The sequence below is a fragment of the Lemur catta genome, chromosome 16 (genome assembly GCF_020740605.2).
Source record: "Lemur catta isolate mLemCat1 chromosome 16, mLemCat1.pri, whole genome shotgun sequence".
NCBI lineage: Eukaryota > Metazoa > Chordata > Mammalia > Primates > Lemuridae > Lemur > Lemur catta.
The window spans coordinates 49,842,795-49,860,623 of NC_059143.1; the positions used below are offsets into that span (position 1 = coordinate 49,842,795).

At 42.9% G+C, this 17,829-nt stretch overlaps 1 protein-coding gene and 1 long non-coding RNA gene across 4 annotated transcripts in view; one reads left to right on the plus strand and one right to left on the minus strand.

The window, feature by feature from the left end:
- The window catches only part of CD226 (CD226 molecule), a 75,256-nt gene that overhangs the window by 56,084 nt on the left and 1,343 nt on the right, over positions 1 to 17,829 (minus strand). For 2 of the 3 annotated variants that reach the window (XM_045527517.1, XM_045527515.1), the window contains exons 2-3: positions 5,615 to 5,782; positions 4,972 to 5,310 (exon numbers count right to left, since the gene is read on the minus strand). In XM_045527517.1, the coding sequence (XP_045383473.1) occupies positions 4,972 to 5,310; positions 5,615 to 5,660 (385 nt within the window). In that variant the 5' untranslated portion in view covers positions 5,661 to 5,782. The remainder of the gene's footprint in view (positions 1 to 4,971; positions 5,311 to 5,614; positions 5,783 to 17,829) is intronic. The other variant, XM_045527516.1, reaches the window with a different exon arrangement.
- Positions 11,924 to 16,927, plus strand: LOC123621641. Its single transcript, XR_006729212.1, has 3 exons — positions 11,924 to 12,114; positions 15,478 to 15,571; positions 16,738 to 16,927. It is a non-coding gene; the product is annotated as an uncharacterized LOC123621641 (long non-coding RNA).

The following is a 17,829-nucleotide window of genomic DNA, read 5'->3' on the forward strand; positions in this document are numbered from 1 at the left end:
AGCCTGACCCCCAGGCCAAATCAGAAGGAAGATCTCATTCTTGACTTGTCCTTTGAATTGCTCAAAAATTGCAATTGCATCTCTTTTCACCATTTGTAATAGAAATCAGTAGATTTGAAAACAAATTTCTAAAACATTTTGAGACAAATTGGAAATAAAACTCCCTGTATAAGAAAAACACCTTGACTATGAAGTTTGAAGACCTTTGTAGCCCTTCCTAATTCTATTCTATCTCCCACCTATGTTTCAGAACTTTGCTTTTCTTTAAAGTTTTACTACATATTTGTATCCATAAATAACATATTGCTTAATTTTTCAAGTTTCTAAAAACTTTGAAGGAAAGGAATCATACCCCACCTATTTTTTTGTAACTTGCTCTTTTCTTTCAACATGATCTTCCTGAGGTTCATCCTCGTGGGTGAGCATAGTGATCATTCACTCATTTTAAGTGACGCAGAGTATCCTATTGTATGAGCAGACCCCAAAGTATTTGTCCATTCTGCTGTTGATGGGTATTTGGGTTGCTGCCAATTTTTTGCCATTGCAATCACTGTTGCTATAAACATTGTTGGGAATTTTTCTAATATATGAGCAATCTCTGGGATACCAAACAGAGTGGAATTATTGGATCATAGGATTTGGAGTTCTTTAGCTAATGCCATATCATTTTCCAAAACAGATGTGATGGTTAATTTTATGTGTTGAGTCGGATGGTATTTTGGGATGAGAATAACATTTAAATCAGTGAATTTTGAATAAGCAGATTGTTCTCCATCATGTAGGTGGGCCTCATCCACTCAGCTGAAGGCCGGAAGGAACAAAAAGACTAGTCTCCCCAAACAGGAGGGGATTCCTCAGCAGGCTGCCTTCGGGCCTCACCTGCACCGTCCAGTCTCCCGGGTCTCCACCCTGCCTGCCCACACTGCAAATCTGGACTAACCAGTCTCCACAACTGCCTGAGCCAATTCCTTATAATAACTCTCTCCATATCTACACATACATCCCATCGGTTCTGTTTCTCTGACTAACGTAACAGCTATACCAATTTACAGTCCTGCTAGCAGTGCATGAGAGTTCCAGACTCTATTTGAGTTCCAGAATCCTATTTGATCACCCTGCCCTTGAACTCCTCCCCTCCTATAAAGCTGCAGCTAGTTTAATCCAGGTGGTGAAAGAAAAAAAAATGGTTTATTAGGTGTTTCTCTCTAAAAAATATTCAGAGATGTCCCATGGTCTACATTACAGATTCAAGTTCAAACTCTACTAGGCACATAAAGATCTGGGCCATACTAACTTTCTAGGTTTGTCCCCAGCATTCTGCTACCCTGGTGGGCTGCAAAATTCTTTTCTTTAACATGGAACCTACTGTACCAAAGCCTTACCTGAGACCCCAAAGTATCATACGTTGAGCCCCATTGGTGGTGCAGGCAGGGAGAGGGTCCCACCCTCGCAGTGTCTTCCTGAGGCCACCTCTTAGGCCACCTCTGTGGGAGCGAAGGGCCTCGGAGCCCAGTGTGAGAACCACATCCTACCCGCGGTCAGTGCCCTGGTCAAAGAGGGCCGTGCGCTGTCTCCCGTGTGAACTGTGCACTTCTGCCGTGTCCTGCTTCGCGACATCAGTGCCCCCCTAAGATGCCCTTCTCCATCTTCTCTCCTTCCCTCACCCCAATCACTCTGTCTTAAAAAATTCCTTCCGATTCCTCAAGGTCCAGTGTGAGTTTTCTGTACCTTGAGCCTCCCTGATTCATTTTGCTGGAGTCAACCTCTCCTTCGTCTCATTTCTGGCACTTCAGAAACATCGCCTGGGTTAACCTGGGTGCTGTGACCTGGCAGCTCTGCAAACTTGGGCAAGTTACTCAACAGCCCTGAAGCTCAGCGTCTTCTGTTGTGTCATGGGAAAACATCCCTTCCCCATGGTGTTTCGTAAGGATTAAAATAAGACTATGTTTAGTCGCTTCATACAGAGCAGGCACCCTATAAACGGTAGGTAGCAGGGTGTTTTGAGTGGGTTGCCCATTTGGTGGAGAATTTCCATAGTACAACCACGTTTGCTTTAACTTCCCGGTAAGGCCAGGGACCCAGAGGTGGCAGAAATTTTCCCCACGACCCCACACACTCTGCAGTGAAAGGGCTGCCTTTGAAATGTGGCCTCCCAAGTTGCCTCAGCATATTTTCCCACGAAGCAGGTAAAAATCAACGCAAGAATTTTTACCATTAAGTTCTCTAAATTAGTTGCTAATGAAGAAATGCCTGTCCTGCAGCAAGCACACATTTTTAGTAATTTTGTATCAGCAGTCCTACATGTCCAGAATAAGAAGTCCAATCTGCTCATCTAGGCTGAAAGCTCAGGGGGGTGAGCACTGGTGGGAGGTGCAATTGCCAATTTCTCCTCCTTTCAGGGACACAGGGCACTCCCACATCCCCCAGGTGACCCCCATGTCACCTATGTCAATAACTCCTTCACCGTTTTGAAGTCCTTAACAATCTATTATACAGATTAGGATTGCTGGATTCCAAGTCTGATTTTTAAAATTATTAAATAAGATTGTCAATTCCCCCTTTACAGTACATGAAAACACAATATTTACAGATCCTGGTATGTTGTTATTATAATAAAGCACCTAAGGAAAAATTTAAGTATATTTTAGGTTAATTTTCAAATGCAACTAATATATTTTTTAAACTTTCATTCTTGGTTCAAAAAACTGCCGCCCTCCAAATCTTGAAATGGGGTAGAACACTCTCACTGCCCCATACCATCAAGCTATTCTTTAAAAATATAAATGATCAAAAACAACAGCAACAAAACGTGACTAAGGATACTATCGTGAAGAATTTAAACAAGATGGAGAGCCAGGCACCCCCTTCTCTGACTGGCTACTGGCTGAAAATCTCACCATTGTTTTTACTTACTTATTTTGTTTTAATTTAGAATATTACAGGAGTACAAAAGCTTTGATTACATATATTGCTTTTGCACCACCTGAGTCAGAGCTACAAACATGCCCATCCCCCAACCAGTGCGCACTGCACCCATTATTTGTAAGTTTACCCATCCCCTCCCTCCCCCCGACCTGCCCGACACCTGATGAATGTTGCTTCCGTATGTGCACTTAGATGTTGATCAGTTAGTACCAATTTGATGGTGAGTACATGTGGTGCTTGTTTTTCCATTCTTGTGATACTTCACTTAGTAGAATGGGCTCCAGCTCCATCCAGGATAACACAAGAGGTGCTAGATCACCATTGTTCTTTTATGGCTGAGTAGAACTCCATGGTATACATACACCACATTTTATTAATCCATTCATGTATTGATGGGCACTTGGGTTGTTTCCACACCTTTGCAATTGTGAATTATGCTGCTATAAACATTCAAGTGCAGATTGTCTTTATCACAGAATGTCTTTTTTCCCTTTGGGTAAAATTGTTTTTTAAAAGCCCAAGACAGGGGAGAGCTCTCTTTTCCTAACCTCAAAAATAGCAGGAGCAATAAATCTGCATTATAAAAATAGAAAATATTTCCAAAACTGTTAATACACAATGCTAAACATCCTACCTTGGTGTGGCAACCTTCATTTAGTTCTCTACAGTTTAGCTCCATCTCTATTCTAACTTGCAGAAAAGGTGGAGCTACCTGTTTTTAATTGGTTGTCCTCTGACCTAATCTGGGACCCAAACTGCAAAGGCTTGCCACATAAGGCAGGGAGGGTCAGCCCAACTTGCTTTGGCCTTGGTGGCTCAGGGCAGGTGTCAAAGGGCTCATTCTGTCTAAGATCCTTGTAAATTCTCTCCTTCACTTGCATGACTGATCGAATGTGGACTATACACTAAAAACTTGCAAATAGCATTTAACAGATGTCTGCACACCACAGCACATGAGAACTTGAGTCTTTAAAAAATAAGCATTTAACTAAAGAGGTTTTGCTAATTGACACCCTGTAAGACTCAGCCACATACACAAAATTAGTCTTGAGCTTAGCTACACCTAAAGAGAAAGGGAAAGCTAAACACATGGAAATTTTTCTTACCCCCTGACCGTTTGATATTGAGAGAAACCATACAAAAAATACACAGTCCCAAAATATTTTCTTCTTTAGTCTATAAGTGATATCTAAAAATTTCATCATTAGTCATTTTATATCAAAAGCATAGGAAATAATAACAATAAGCATAAGAATACCAATCACTCTCTGACTGCCATGGGCCAAGTTCTTTAAATATATTATCCCTAAACCATTCAACAGGTAGAATGGCATTACTAACTCAATTTACCATTCAGGAACCTGAGATTTGGAGGAATCAAGCAAGGAACGCTAGGTTGTGTGGAAAGTACTGTCTATAAAACCCAAGTTTTTCCACTACACCATACCCACTCTATGTGGCCATTACTAGAAAGACCAAACTGGCAGATAGAGCAGAAAATGCTCCAAGAAATCATTAGATTCTTTTCGACACGACAGCTAGCAATTCCTGAGGAAAGTGTCCTCTCTCGCTAAACAGGGACGTGGCGAAAGATGGAGCCAGTGTTTGAACTCTGCCCAGGATTCACTGTAATAAGCTGAGATTCATGCTGCAGAAAGGACCCTCAACATCCAGGGACTGAAGTTAGTGCTAAGTGCCTGGCAAAGGGAATGGCACAGCCTCACTGGGAGGGACGTGGCTCCTGAACCCACATGTTGCCAACGTCAATTTAATCTAGGCTCAAGTTAGCATTAAGACAACATAAAACCTGTGCTTTCTCCCACCACATGCAAATTTGTGAGACATCTGCTCAGAAATGACAGCACATTAAGAAAAAAATGAAACTGATTCACAGTATCACCCCTCTGAAACGATAATATCATGGCATCTAGAAATGGAATTGGGAAATGCCACCGAAATAGGATAAAGCATTCTGTAGCTTCTACTTGGGCTTTATAGAATCGAATGTGGTAGGTGGATAAAAAGGAAAATAAAATTTGCCCTTACCTGGCTGAACCACCTGTATCACCTTTTCCCAAGTTCCCTGTGGGAAAGTGTGAACGAAGCAGGAATAGTAGCCAACATCAGCTTCGGAGGCGTTGTGAAAAGAAAGGGTTATATCATTGGGAGCCATCGTGGAATTCAAAAAGGAAACCCTATCAGCATAAGGCTCCCTTATGATCACACCGTGAGTAGGGCTGAAAATGGCTATGGGCTCTTTTTCCATCGAGTTGATCTTGAACCACTCCATCTGCGTCAAGATGTCCGTGGATGGATACACGCATTCCAGAGTCATATTCTCTGCAAGTTTAATGGTTGTGTCCCAAAATATCTCTTCACAGAGAGCTGAAATATACGACATCACATTAGCTCAGTTAGGCTTAATGATGGAGACACCAAATACATACCTTAGGCTTTCTAATGACCTAGCAAGATTGCAAATTGAGATAATGGTAATAGCTGACAGTTTCTACCTTAGTCTAAAAAGGTTTACACCGCTGATAATTGGCAATTGTGACTTTTAGTTTTTCTGCACAAGTGAGAAATTATCTAACACCCTTAAAGAGCATTATAAATTCTGAACACGTCATTCTGTGAGACCAAAAAAGGAGCAAATTTTAAAAATGAAGACATACAAGATTATCTTTACCTTTGTATACATGAAGAATAGCCAAAAGGAAAGCAAAATAATCCATCTCTGGAAATCGTTTGAAAGGCTGATCTATAAAAAAATTAATTTTTATAATGTTACATGCAGAGGCCCAGCACGATGCACTGTTTCCTTCCTCTCAGATATTATCAGTCGTGTCTTCTTTTTCTGAAGTATGAACACAGGAAAAAAGGTCTTAGCTTCAAAGATAGGTTTGTTCTCATATGAGGATGGGCAGATTTGAGTTAGTTCTCTCTCGGGGAAATAGTCAGCTTATTGTCAAGGTTTCGTTTTCTACAAAGAGTCATTCATTCATTCAACAAGCATTTGCTGAATGTGTTCTTTGTGCCAAATTCTGCTTTAGACAATAAGGATACAATAACACATTAAAAAAAAAAATCTTGCCATTATAGAAGTTACTTTCTACTGGGAAGAGACAAAAACTAAAATAAAGTAAAAAAATATATATTAAGTTAAAGGTGCTAAGTGCATGAGGAAAAATAAAGCCGGCAAGGGGAGATGGGGAAAGGGGGGTAGTGTTTCCCTTTTAGATGGCAAAACCCAGGAGGTACTTACTCCCTGAGACGTGAGACTGGGGCACTGAGGGGCTTAGGGGACGGGCCTCGTGGCCCTGGGGGTGGAGTCTCCACCCAGTGCTGACAGCCCGTGGGTGTGGCTTCCTTCCACCTCTGCCTCTTTGCTGACCCCAGGCACTTGCTTTGGTGCTGATGAACCGAACTCCCAAGGTGCTCCAGACACAAAAGTGTGGGGGCCCAGGGCACACAGAAACCTACCATTGTGAGCGATTTTTTTAAAAAACTTTTTATTTGGAAATTAAAATAATTATAGTGTTCCAGGAAGTTGCAAAGACAGTATAGAGAAGTCCTGTGTACCCTTTGCCCAGTTTCTCCCAGTTGTGACACCGTACACAATTACAGTCCAACATCAAAACATGATTGATTTCTTAGGTTCATCATTGAGCTCTTCTTTCTCTTACAAAATAAAACTTCAAGTTCTTATAAACTTTTTAGGGATATACTAGCATGTCAGTATAAAAAGTATACGTCTACAAAAAGAGGAATCGTAGCAGCAACATGGATGGAACTGGAGAACATTATGTTAAGTGAAATAAGCCAAGCACAGAAAGATGAATCTCGCACGTTCTCACTCAGATGTGGGAGCTAAACATTAAAAACAATTGATCTCATGGAGACAGAGAGTAGAATGACAGTTTCCAGAGGCTGAGAAGTATAGCAGGGAGCGGGGATAAAGTGGGGATGGCTAATGGGTGCAAAAATATAGATAGAATGAGCAATATTTGATTAGCACAACAATGTGACTATAGTCAACAGTAAGTTAGGATATAATTTAAAGCAACTAAAAGAGTGGAATTGGGATGTTCCTAAAACAAAGAAATGATAAATGCCTGAGGGGATGGATACCCCAATTACCCTGATTTGATTAATTCACATTATATGCCTGTATCAAAACTTCACTTGTACCCTAGAGCTATACAACTATTATGTGCCCATAAGAATTAAAAAATTCTTTTTAATGTTTAAATTAAAAAAGAGCAGTTGTATAAATGCACCTGACTCTGCGAACTGTCAAAATAAAAGGTGAGTAAAAATTGGACTAAGAAGGAACAGGAATCACTGCAGACAAAGCTGCCTAATGGCAACTCTAAACTTTATATGAGACTCGGTCCTGAAGTTTGTCAGCAGGTGTCAACCACTCCACAGCAGTAGCTAACGTGGGACCCGTTCCAGGGAACATGAAATCAACAGTGTAATGATAATCAGAACAAAACTGTAATGTGTACATATAATCATGTATAGTGTCACCTTATGTTTACATGGCATTATATAATATTTTCTACACTCTCTCACACCTATATTATTTGTGCCTCTAATTGTTTTGTGATATAGTCAAAAGAGGTATCCGTTTTCTCTGTTTTGTAAGTCAGTCAGTGCAACAATTGCCCCAGATCTTACTGAGTTATGCCAGGCACCCTGCCTGGCCCCTTGGAAATCCAAGCGTGAGAAGGACATAGCCTTTACCCTCGAGTCATACAGAATATAGTCGGTTGGATGGATTAAAGAAGCAGCTTATAATAATAAAATGTGATAATTCCTATACAAATTATTTGACTAAATTTTATGACAACCAGAAGGGAATAATTCATTCTAATGGATCTGGGAAAAGATGGGTAGAAAAAGTGGAAGATAAGAGTTTGGCAACAGGCAGCATTTTCAGAAAACAGTGACTATAGTCTAGGGAGTGGGAAGTGACCCAAAAGGAGGCTGAGCCTGGATCGAAAGGTGCTTGAATGACACACATGAAGGAACTGAAACCCGACAATCAGAAACGAGGGTGTCTTGCCCACATCTGTGACTCCGGCACGGAGCCCGAGTCCCGGCATGAAGCAGGCTCTCGGTGACGCCGACGGCACGAGCACGTCTCTGACAGCAACTCAGCCACTGAGTCTCTTCTAGAGGCAAATGGTGTGGACAGCTTTGCATTTTTGAAAGATAACTTTAGTCACTGTGGAGAATGGACTGGGGTGGCAAGGACATCAAGGATTCATATGTGAGGTGGAAAAATCCATTTCATCCACTAAGTCTTAATTATGAGACTTTCTCTTAACAGGTGCCAACAAAAATAAAACTACCAAACCTGGCTTAGGCTGAGTCCCAAGAATTCTGGACATTCTCAAGACAGTGACCCCCTAATTATCCCCTTCTCCCACTATGTCTGGCCTCAGACCTGTGTCCCTTCACACACACACACACACACACACACGCTCACATATGCATGCACTCACGCACTCATACATGCTCTCGCACACACTCACACATGCTCTTATACACACCCACACATGCATGCACACACACACATGCTGTCACATATACTCACACATGCATGTATTCACACACATGCTCTCACACATTCACACATGCTCTCTCACACATGCATGCACTCACACACATGCACTCACACGCACATGCTGTCACACACAGGCACTCACACATATGCTGTCACACATTCACTCACACACATGCATGCATGCACTCACACACACATGCTGTCACACACACACACATGCACTCACACTCACACATGCTCTCACATACACATTCACACATGCATGCACTCACACACACATGCTGTCACACACTCACACACATGCATGCACTCACACACACTTATGTACACTGCACCTGAAGTGATCTTGTAACAGAGATGGGATGGCCCACAATGCTAAAATACTATCTGACTTTTTACAGAAAAAGTTTTCCAACCCCTGCTTTACTTGGAAAGACAGACATTAAACAAATGAACACGAAAATAAATGTGTAGTTATAAAATGCTTTTCACATTATGAAAAGAAAGAAATACATGTTGGCATAGGAGAGAATAACTGGGTCGGGTGGCTGGGAAAGGCTCTCTCGGGAGGTGAGGCGTGTGCTGAAATCCGCACCACCAGGAGGCCACAGCCAGATGAAGAGTGCCGCTAGGTGTGAAGACAAGCCATCCAGGTAGGTAGGAGACCAGGTGCACAAAGCCAGAGACTCTGGGAGTTTTTCAAAGTCGTTGTAGCTGGAGCAATTGAGGGGAGAGGCAGACAGAAAATGACCTATTAGCCTGAAGAGAAAGAGGAGGTGAGATTACCTTTGCCTTGCAGACTTCCTGCTATGATTCTAAGAGCAACAGAAAATTAGCACAGCTTTTAAGCACCAGAAGGATATGATCTGATTCAAATTCTTAGAAAGATAACGGACCATCACCCACTTCACTTTCCACACTCAACAGAAATCTGACTTAGCGTGGGTATCCACACCTTTCCCAATGCCACAGAGACAGGGTGACGCATCTGAGCTATTACACTGAAAACTATGATTGATTTGAGAAGTTGGAGGAGCCAGCCAGGGCCTGAGTTGACCCAGAGTGAAGGAAATTATTTACATTCCATGCCAGAAAAATCAGTTTTCTTTCTCTCCTCCCTACCCCCATCTCTCTCTCTAGCTCCTCTCACTGTGTGTGAACAAGAAAGGAGTTGCCCCAGTTACCACAGATGGCTGTCCCCATCCCAAAGGACATCAGCCTCAGGACAACAGGACGGCGGAGAGATACGGGAGTAACGTGGCTCTGGATGGCATCACTGAAGAGTCTGAGCATATTGTGATAAAATAAATTTCCATATTTTAGAAGACAGAAAATTTCTGTAACCTGTACTCATTTACACCTGGACAGGTACAATTGTTCTGGCTGCTATAAGAAGACAACATTGGAAAGGAGCAAGAAGGGATGCTGAACTATTCGGACACTGTTACCGTAATCTGAGCAAGACTAGGATGATTCCCATGGCAATGAAGAGAAGTGCACTGACTGCCAGGATATGATCTGTCATCAGATAGAGATACAACAATAGGATCCTTCATTCCATGTGTCCTGGCAGAGTCCAAGCAGGAAAACAGTCCACACCTAATGATGCAGTAGAAGATCTTTCATAAGATAAACTACTATAAAAGGTCATGAGAAAGCAAAAAACCCCAAACAGGGATGCAGAGACAACTCCAAGAGGGGCTTCAGGAGGAATCCGTGTCTGACTTTAGGGTTACAGGGTCCAGGAAGAGCCTGGACTGCCCACTGTGGAGGCCGCCTGACTAAGGCTGAAATGCAGCCCTTCCCGAGATGCTGGGAAAGGTCAAGGAATGGATCTGTCGGGGGGAAAAAAAGGCAAATGACAGACAAGGAAACTGATGCTCAGAGAACTTAAATTACTGCTGGTGAACAGCTTTTATGAAAAACCCACAGCTAACATGACACTCCATGGTGAAAGTCCCCTACGGTCAGAAACAAGAGAAGGATTCCTGCTTTCACCACCACTATCCACACTGCAGTAAAGGTTTCAGTCAGAGCAACTAAGCAAGAAAAAGGAATAAAAATAAAACGCATCCAAATTGCAAAGAAGTCAAAGTATCCCTATGCGCTGATAAAACTCCTTTAAAACTCACAAAAAAAAACTATTATAACTAATAAACAAATTCGACAAAGTTGCAGCATAGAAGATCAACACATGAAAATCTGTTGTGTTTCACTATACAACAGATACTAACAATAAGCAATCTGGAAGGAAAATTAAGAAACCATTCCGTCCATAACAGCATCCAAAAGAATAAAATACCTGTGAGTAAATGTAACCAAGGAGGTGAAAGACTTAACGCTGAAAAATGACAAAACATTGCTGAAAGAAATTCAAGAAGACCTCTAAACACATGTTTAGAAAATATGTCTAAAAGACAGCTCACGTTCATGAATTGGAAAATTCAGTGTTGCTCAGATGGCAATACTACTCCAGTCCTCGGGTCCTAAAAGAGGTTAGATGTAACATAGCATCCTCCACTCTCGGCAGCTCCTACAACCAGGTCCTAAGCGAACTTCCTTAGGTGTGTGGGAGGAGTATTGAAAAGGGGATAGTAATTGATAATAACTTGCAGGAACCCCTTAACTCCCAAGGCTTCCAAGCCGGCTTTGTCAAGGGATGAAGAGAACTTCAGTGCACTTGCATTCCGGACTCGAGGGACCTGAGGTCACGGATTCGAATGAAAGGTGCAGAAAGACTTGTGGCTGAAGATAAAGTTCAGCTACTACAACTTTGCTAAGGATGAGCTCTATTTATCAACATCTAACCAAAGACAAACAGAGACTGCACCTGAGCTATTTTTGTTGTGTCAGCAGCCATTTTTTGCATGATTTATGAAGGGGTTTTGGCTTGAAGTTTTTTTTCTAATAGAGTTGTCTGTATAAAAGAGCTTTGTCCTCCAGGAAGTCATTAATCAAAATATTACTGGATTTCTCTACGACTAAAAACGCCTCAGCCAGCCACGTGAGTCCGAGTCCATCTCACAGGCTTGTCCCCGAGTGCAGACTCCCCGGCCGAGCCGGGCAACGGGCTTCAGACATGCGTCCCCCTTCCCTTAGGCCGTCCTCGCAGGCAGAAGCTGCTCTGTCGCCTCGGTTTCACTGCTTCCACTATCCGTAACGTGTTCTGCTTTCCCAGACGTCGCCACCGTTCCTGAATATTGGGAGGATTCTAGTCTCTACTCAATTACCCAAACTCCGCCTTCCCAGCTCATGCGACAACACGTGCCGTGTGTGATGGGGACTCTGTTCCTGCCCTGATGCCTTTCCACACCTGCTCCGGCAACTGTCCACACGCTGGGGACCAGAAAGCCCGTGCTCAACTCTGAGAGCAAGTGACTGGGGCGGGGGAGGTCACAGAGGTGAGGTCCTCCGTTCCCTCCCCCTGTGGTCAGGGGCCAGGGTTCGACTGTGTGCCTGCTGCCGGGACGTCCGAGCTGTCGGGAGGCTCGTGCCCCCAGTACGATTTCAACAGCAGCCTGGGGTTCTGCTCCACCCTCGATGAATCTCACTATGAGAATCTTTCCAATCAGGGACATGTGGCTTCCTGTGACCATGACACCCTTAGAACTCTGGTAAGTCATGCCCCTGTCCCCAGAAGTTGGACGACTCTGAGTGAAGGATAAAACCCTACTTCCATTCAAAGCAGAGACTGCAGTTTGGGTTCAGCAGGCATCCGCTAGCACAGGGGTCTGCAAGCCACGGCCCTGGGCCGAACCCGGCCCCTGCCTGACTTGCGCAGGCAGTTCAGCCGGACACAGCCACGCTCATCTGTTCACATGTTGTCGGGGGCTGCTTTTGTGCCACAGTGGCCAAGCTGAGCGGTGTTGAGTTGTGGCAGACACCATATGGCCCACAAAGCTGTAGGTATTAACTATCTGACCTTTACAGAAAAATGTCCCAACTCTTGAGTAGGATAATAAATCTTTAGCTAGTGGACATTTATTATTTAAGTTCATCCTTACTTGTTCTCAAGAGAAGGAAAGTTTAGCTTGATAGCCCAGATGCTAGTAAAATCAGCTCAATTTTCTTATCCTCAAGAACTATATATACTATCGGATCTATTAAAAATACTATTCTAGAAGCAGATTGGGAAGTACTTAAAGTGCACCTTCTCTCTAAAAACCGTGCCCATCGCCAAACTTAACAAGGTCTGCAGAGCATCACCCATGGAACTCATTACGGCTTTTCCTGCAGCTCTTTCCCTGCTGCATCTCCTTGTCACGCAGTTTTACTGGCAGCCCCCACCCTTGCGCACACGATTAACTTAAAAGTGTGAACTCGGACACATCTGGTCTTTCTTTCTGAGAAGGTCACTAACCTTGAGATGTGAGTGCTGTGCGCTCTCACTCCTCTTCCCGTCTGTGTCTTGGTTAAGGGCTTTTATCTTGCTCTGTTTATCGCGGCCTCTTAGCCTCACCCCCTCGTGGTCACTGCAGGCTCCCTTAATTAGCGCTGCCGGAGCAGCAGAGAGCTTTCGTCCCACTCAGCAGCTGACTCTTCCTGTGCTTGTGAGCTCTTCTCTCCACCAGAGCTTCTTAGGGTAGCAGCCGAAGTAAAGCACTAATATTTCATGAAGCAATGTTTTTTGAAGTCAAGAAGCCTACCTGCTTCTGGAAACATCTTTACCATTTCAGCTGCTCAGACTCATTCCAAACTCAGAATTCTGTTCCCCTTTTTCCCCTAAGATTCTACAATTCAAAAAGATGCACTTCTTATTCTCTGTTCTAACTCTAAATGGAAACCACATGCAAAACCTTGAACTTGGTTTCTTTGCCTTTTCTTCCCTATTTTTTTTTCTGCAAATCAAAGCACGCCATACTCAGTAGCGTCTTAAAGTCAGGAAGCTTTCTGATCTCTGCCCATATCTAAGCGTGTTTCGGTCCTACTTTCTAGATACTTTCTCTTTTTTTCTTTGCCTCTCATTCTTAAGAACTGTCTTCACATGGTTAGCACCTTCTTTGTCTTAGAAACACGACAGTTTCTTAGCTGTAGCAGAGGATGGCAAAGTTAGTTTTATTTACTCTTTTGATTTATTAGGTCATGGAGGCTTCCTATTGGTTAAACCACCATGAAGGACCGTGGCTGAGGCTAGAGTTTTTAAAATTCATAGACACACTGGGAAGGGAGGATCATCTGGCAGATGAGAAGGCGCTTACAGTGCCCCACATTTACTTAAGCATCGCGGCTGCTAGACCACGGTATGTCTGAAAGGATGGAGGAGACAGCGCAGCGCTGCCTGTCAGTACACAGGTGCGGGCCAGGAGTAGCCTTCTAAAACACCTGCCCCACTCTCGTCACTCCGTTCAACGCCCCACGATCCTCAAGAGGGTATCCAAACTTCTTCCTGACCTGCAAGGCCTGTGTGACTGATCTCTGCCACCCTCTCCACGCTCACATCTCACAACTCTGCTGCTCACTTGCAGCCGACACTCCGGACCCACCTAACACTTTATCATTGGAGGGCCATACTCTGATGGGGCAGGGCCTTTGCACATGGGCTTCCCTTGCCCTCTGCCATCCAGCAGTTCTCAGCTCAGATGTATCTCCTGAGGTCCTCTCTCCCTGGTGCCCCCAAGAATGGGTTAGTTGTTTGTCCTGGGAGTTCCCCAAAAACAGCAAATACGTCCTTCCTGAAACACTCAACACATCCTATTGTGTTGCCTGTATACCTGCTGCAGTTCTTACTAGACCTTATAAACCCCTCTGGACAAGGCCCAAAGTCCCAGGGCCTCACACAGTGCCCTGCACATGGCGGGTATCAACCAATATTTGTTGAGTGAGGATGAAGCAATGCAGTGACTTCGTCTGTTAGGTTTCACGGCTTGTATTCTACACTCTAGTTGCAACCCCAATTCCTTCTTGTTTTTTAATCTGCTGTTATTGGGTTTTGGTGGGGGATTTTTTGCCTCAACTTTCTATTTTCCCAAAGAATAAGACAAAAGCAGCCTTGATCCAAAATACACACTGATTTGCCAGGACAAACCCAAAGATAAACTTTATTGACTTGAGTCAACTAGTCCTCAGAATGATTCAGTGGGCCGTCAACTGAACTTCAAACATTGGCTGAAACAGTCACCGTCTACCCACATGATGCACAATGGGTGGAATGTTGGTGCCTATTGTTACAGTAGGTGATATTTACATCTATGGGGTCTAGGCTTGAAAGTTTCTTTTGCCTACTCCCTGACTCACAAAATCCACATTGTTATAGGCTAGGTAGTTTTCCCAAATTACTCTCTCTTTTATAATCACTCCCTAACTCAGTGTCCATATGCAAACACGCAGACAAATCTTCCTCCTTATTATTACCCATATCCCATAATAAACTTGTTGCGATTATTAAGGGGGAAAGAGTGGAAACAGCTTTTGTTGTTTCTCTGTAGAGGTGATCTTATCTGGTTTTTTCAGCTTGTTCTCAGAGGCTCTTGAAATCTTATAATAGAAATAACAATTCACTTTGTATAGTTCCCAAAAGGACACAGGCATCCCAAAACCTTGGTCCCAGGGATGCAACATTGCTCTCCCCAACATGAAGCTACATAATTCTACTCAGCACATAGGGGAAATGTTAAAAGATCACATGATCAATAACAAGTCACACAAAACAAACAGTAAAAATAACCAGCCCAGTGAAATTGCCTTACGCCACGAGAGAACAGGTGCACTAAATGTTCCAACCAGGACGACCAACGGAGGTGTAGAGCGGATAATTAGTGAGGCAGAATGAAGATTATCTACCACTCACAGAGAGAGGTGAACAAGACTCCTCCCTCCAACATTCTTTTCGTGACCCTTGCAGGAGGCTTTTTCAACAATTTAAAAGCAAAAATATTCTTTAACCTTACAAGTAGTTGGCAGAAATAGGAACCACGGCAAAGTCATCACCTCACTGGTGGAGCATCACATTAACTACCTCCTGCCTCTTTTTCTCTAAGGTCACCAAGGCACCAACTCACTGTTCTAACAAAGGAAAGAAAGAGAAAGGTTTAAGCATCTATCCTGCCTTTCCTGGATAAACTCCAATTCAAGGTGACCCAAGTTTCTCTTTATAGAAAAATTCAGCTGCCAAGTGAAAAAAAAAAAAATCATAGTTATTTTTTGTCACCATTTTGCAACCCCTATTACAATAATAGGTCGGGACAATTGTTAATAGATGCTACAACCATTAGGTGAAAGGTTAATGGGGAAGCTTATAATGAAAGGTACTGCTGACTGACAATACCTGAGCCCTCGGATCAACCGTAACCTCACTAAAAATGGTACAAACGGACGTCAGGGGGTCCCAGTGTGATGCCGTGGGAAGAGAACAGCGCCACCTAGAAAGTTCTCTCCCCAAGGTAGCTACTAAGCCTGAACCCAGCCTCGCCTCTAGAAGTAACTATTAATGCACAGAAAACACAGGCAATACGAGACTGAGTCGAAGGACACCATGAGGAAGCAATGAAGTAAACACAGAAAGCAAGAGCTGCTACAGGACAAATGTCTCAGGTTCTTCAATAAACAAATGGCGGTTATGATCAACATAAGAAAATAGCACTTGATCCAGTAAATGCCAAAAAGGCACTTGATGGTTTTAAATATCCTTTCCTGATAAACACTCAAGGCAATTTTGGAATTTCATTAGCTTGATAAAAAGAATTGATTAGAAACTAACAGCAAGCTTGATGGTGAGACCCTAGAGGAACCTCAATTCAATTCCCAAGTAAGACGAGGATGATTACAATCACTGCTGATATTTAACATATTCTGGCAGTTTTCATTAAATGTACTAAGTTGAAAAAGGAATAGGAACTGTAAATCTTGAAAATTACTTAAAAATTTATTACTTGTAGATGCTCATCCTAGAGAACACAAAGAATCAAGTAAAAAATAAAAGAAATAAGTCATCTAGCAAAATAATTTTATAAGATTCAACAGTTTTATTGTATGTCATACCCAAAAGAGCAGCAAAAATTATACATACATGCATATATGTAGGTATAAATGTGTGTGTAAATATATATATAGGAAGGTCCCTCAAGAATTTGTAGGAATTAAACAAAAAAAATTGTAAATTCTATCAAAGGAAATAAAAAGTTTTAAATAATGATGGTACATGTTATGTTCTTCCAGGGAAAGACCCTATTTGAAGAACATATCAAAGACACTTTTTTTAATTTACCTGGAATTTTATAATCTTTTGCATTTTCAAGCAGGTCGGGCTGTGAACGGCTGATCACGAGGCATTGTTGACTACACTCTGTGATGACCAGGCCTTCAGAAGAAGTTGGTTGGGGATATTTATTAATATTCATGCTTATCCCCTGTACTCAGTGTGTTTTGTGTCTGTGAATGCTCACATAATAAAAATGTCTTAATTAGCAAGAGCTCTGTCTAGATGCATAAGAAGAGCAAAGTACTTTTTTAAAAAGAAGAAAAGTAGGGCTGGGTAACTGTCACCACCAGACATCAAAATGTATTATAAAGCTACAATGTTACGGTGTAAGAATTGAGATTTCAGAAACAGACCTGAAGAATTATAGATCTTTGGTATATAACAAGGGTGGCATTTCAGTTCAGTAGGGAAAGAGCTGATGTCCTAACACACAGGGTTAGAGAAGCTGACTTGCCCTGTGGAAAATCTTCAGGCAGCCCCTTGGGCAGCACAACCTCTGCGTGCCCAGCGAGGGCCAGATACTCCAGCGAGGGCCAGATACTCCCTTTTCCAGCCTCCCTTACAGCTGGGGCCGGGACGCAGGACCCAGGCTCTGCCAAATACATCTGTGCCCTCACAATGTGAATCAAAAGCTTGGTGACTCCAAGCAGGGAAGAAGCAAAGCCACAGAGGGCCACTCTGGCCAGAGGGCTGCAGGGGCTGCAGCTCCGTGGAGCCCCCAGATGCAGCCCACCAGGAACAGGAGGCTCAAGCAGTCAGGTGCCAGCTGCAGTGATGCCTTCCCCAGGCCCCCGGGCGCAGGGCTGGGGACATTGCTGAAGGCTGAATTGCATCAAGCAAGCTTCTCTCCCCCACCCCCTGCCATTCATTCTGTGACCTATCCCCTATCCTGCCTGCTGCATCTTTTTAATGTCACTTCCTTCCCAAGTTGGAATTACTTGGAAATGTTATAATTAAGAACCCTGATTAATACACTCACTTGTTATATCAGCATAAATTTCAAATGTATTAATAATATGAATGAGAAGGAGAATATGTTGTATAAACTTGAGGGTAGAAATGAGGTTTTGGTTTTGAGATATATATGTATATTTGGTTTTGGTCAACCGAAAACAGAGAAAATGTGATAGCT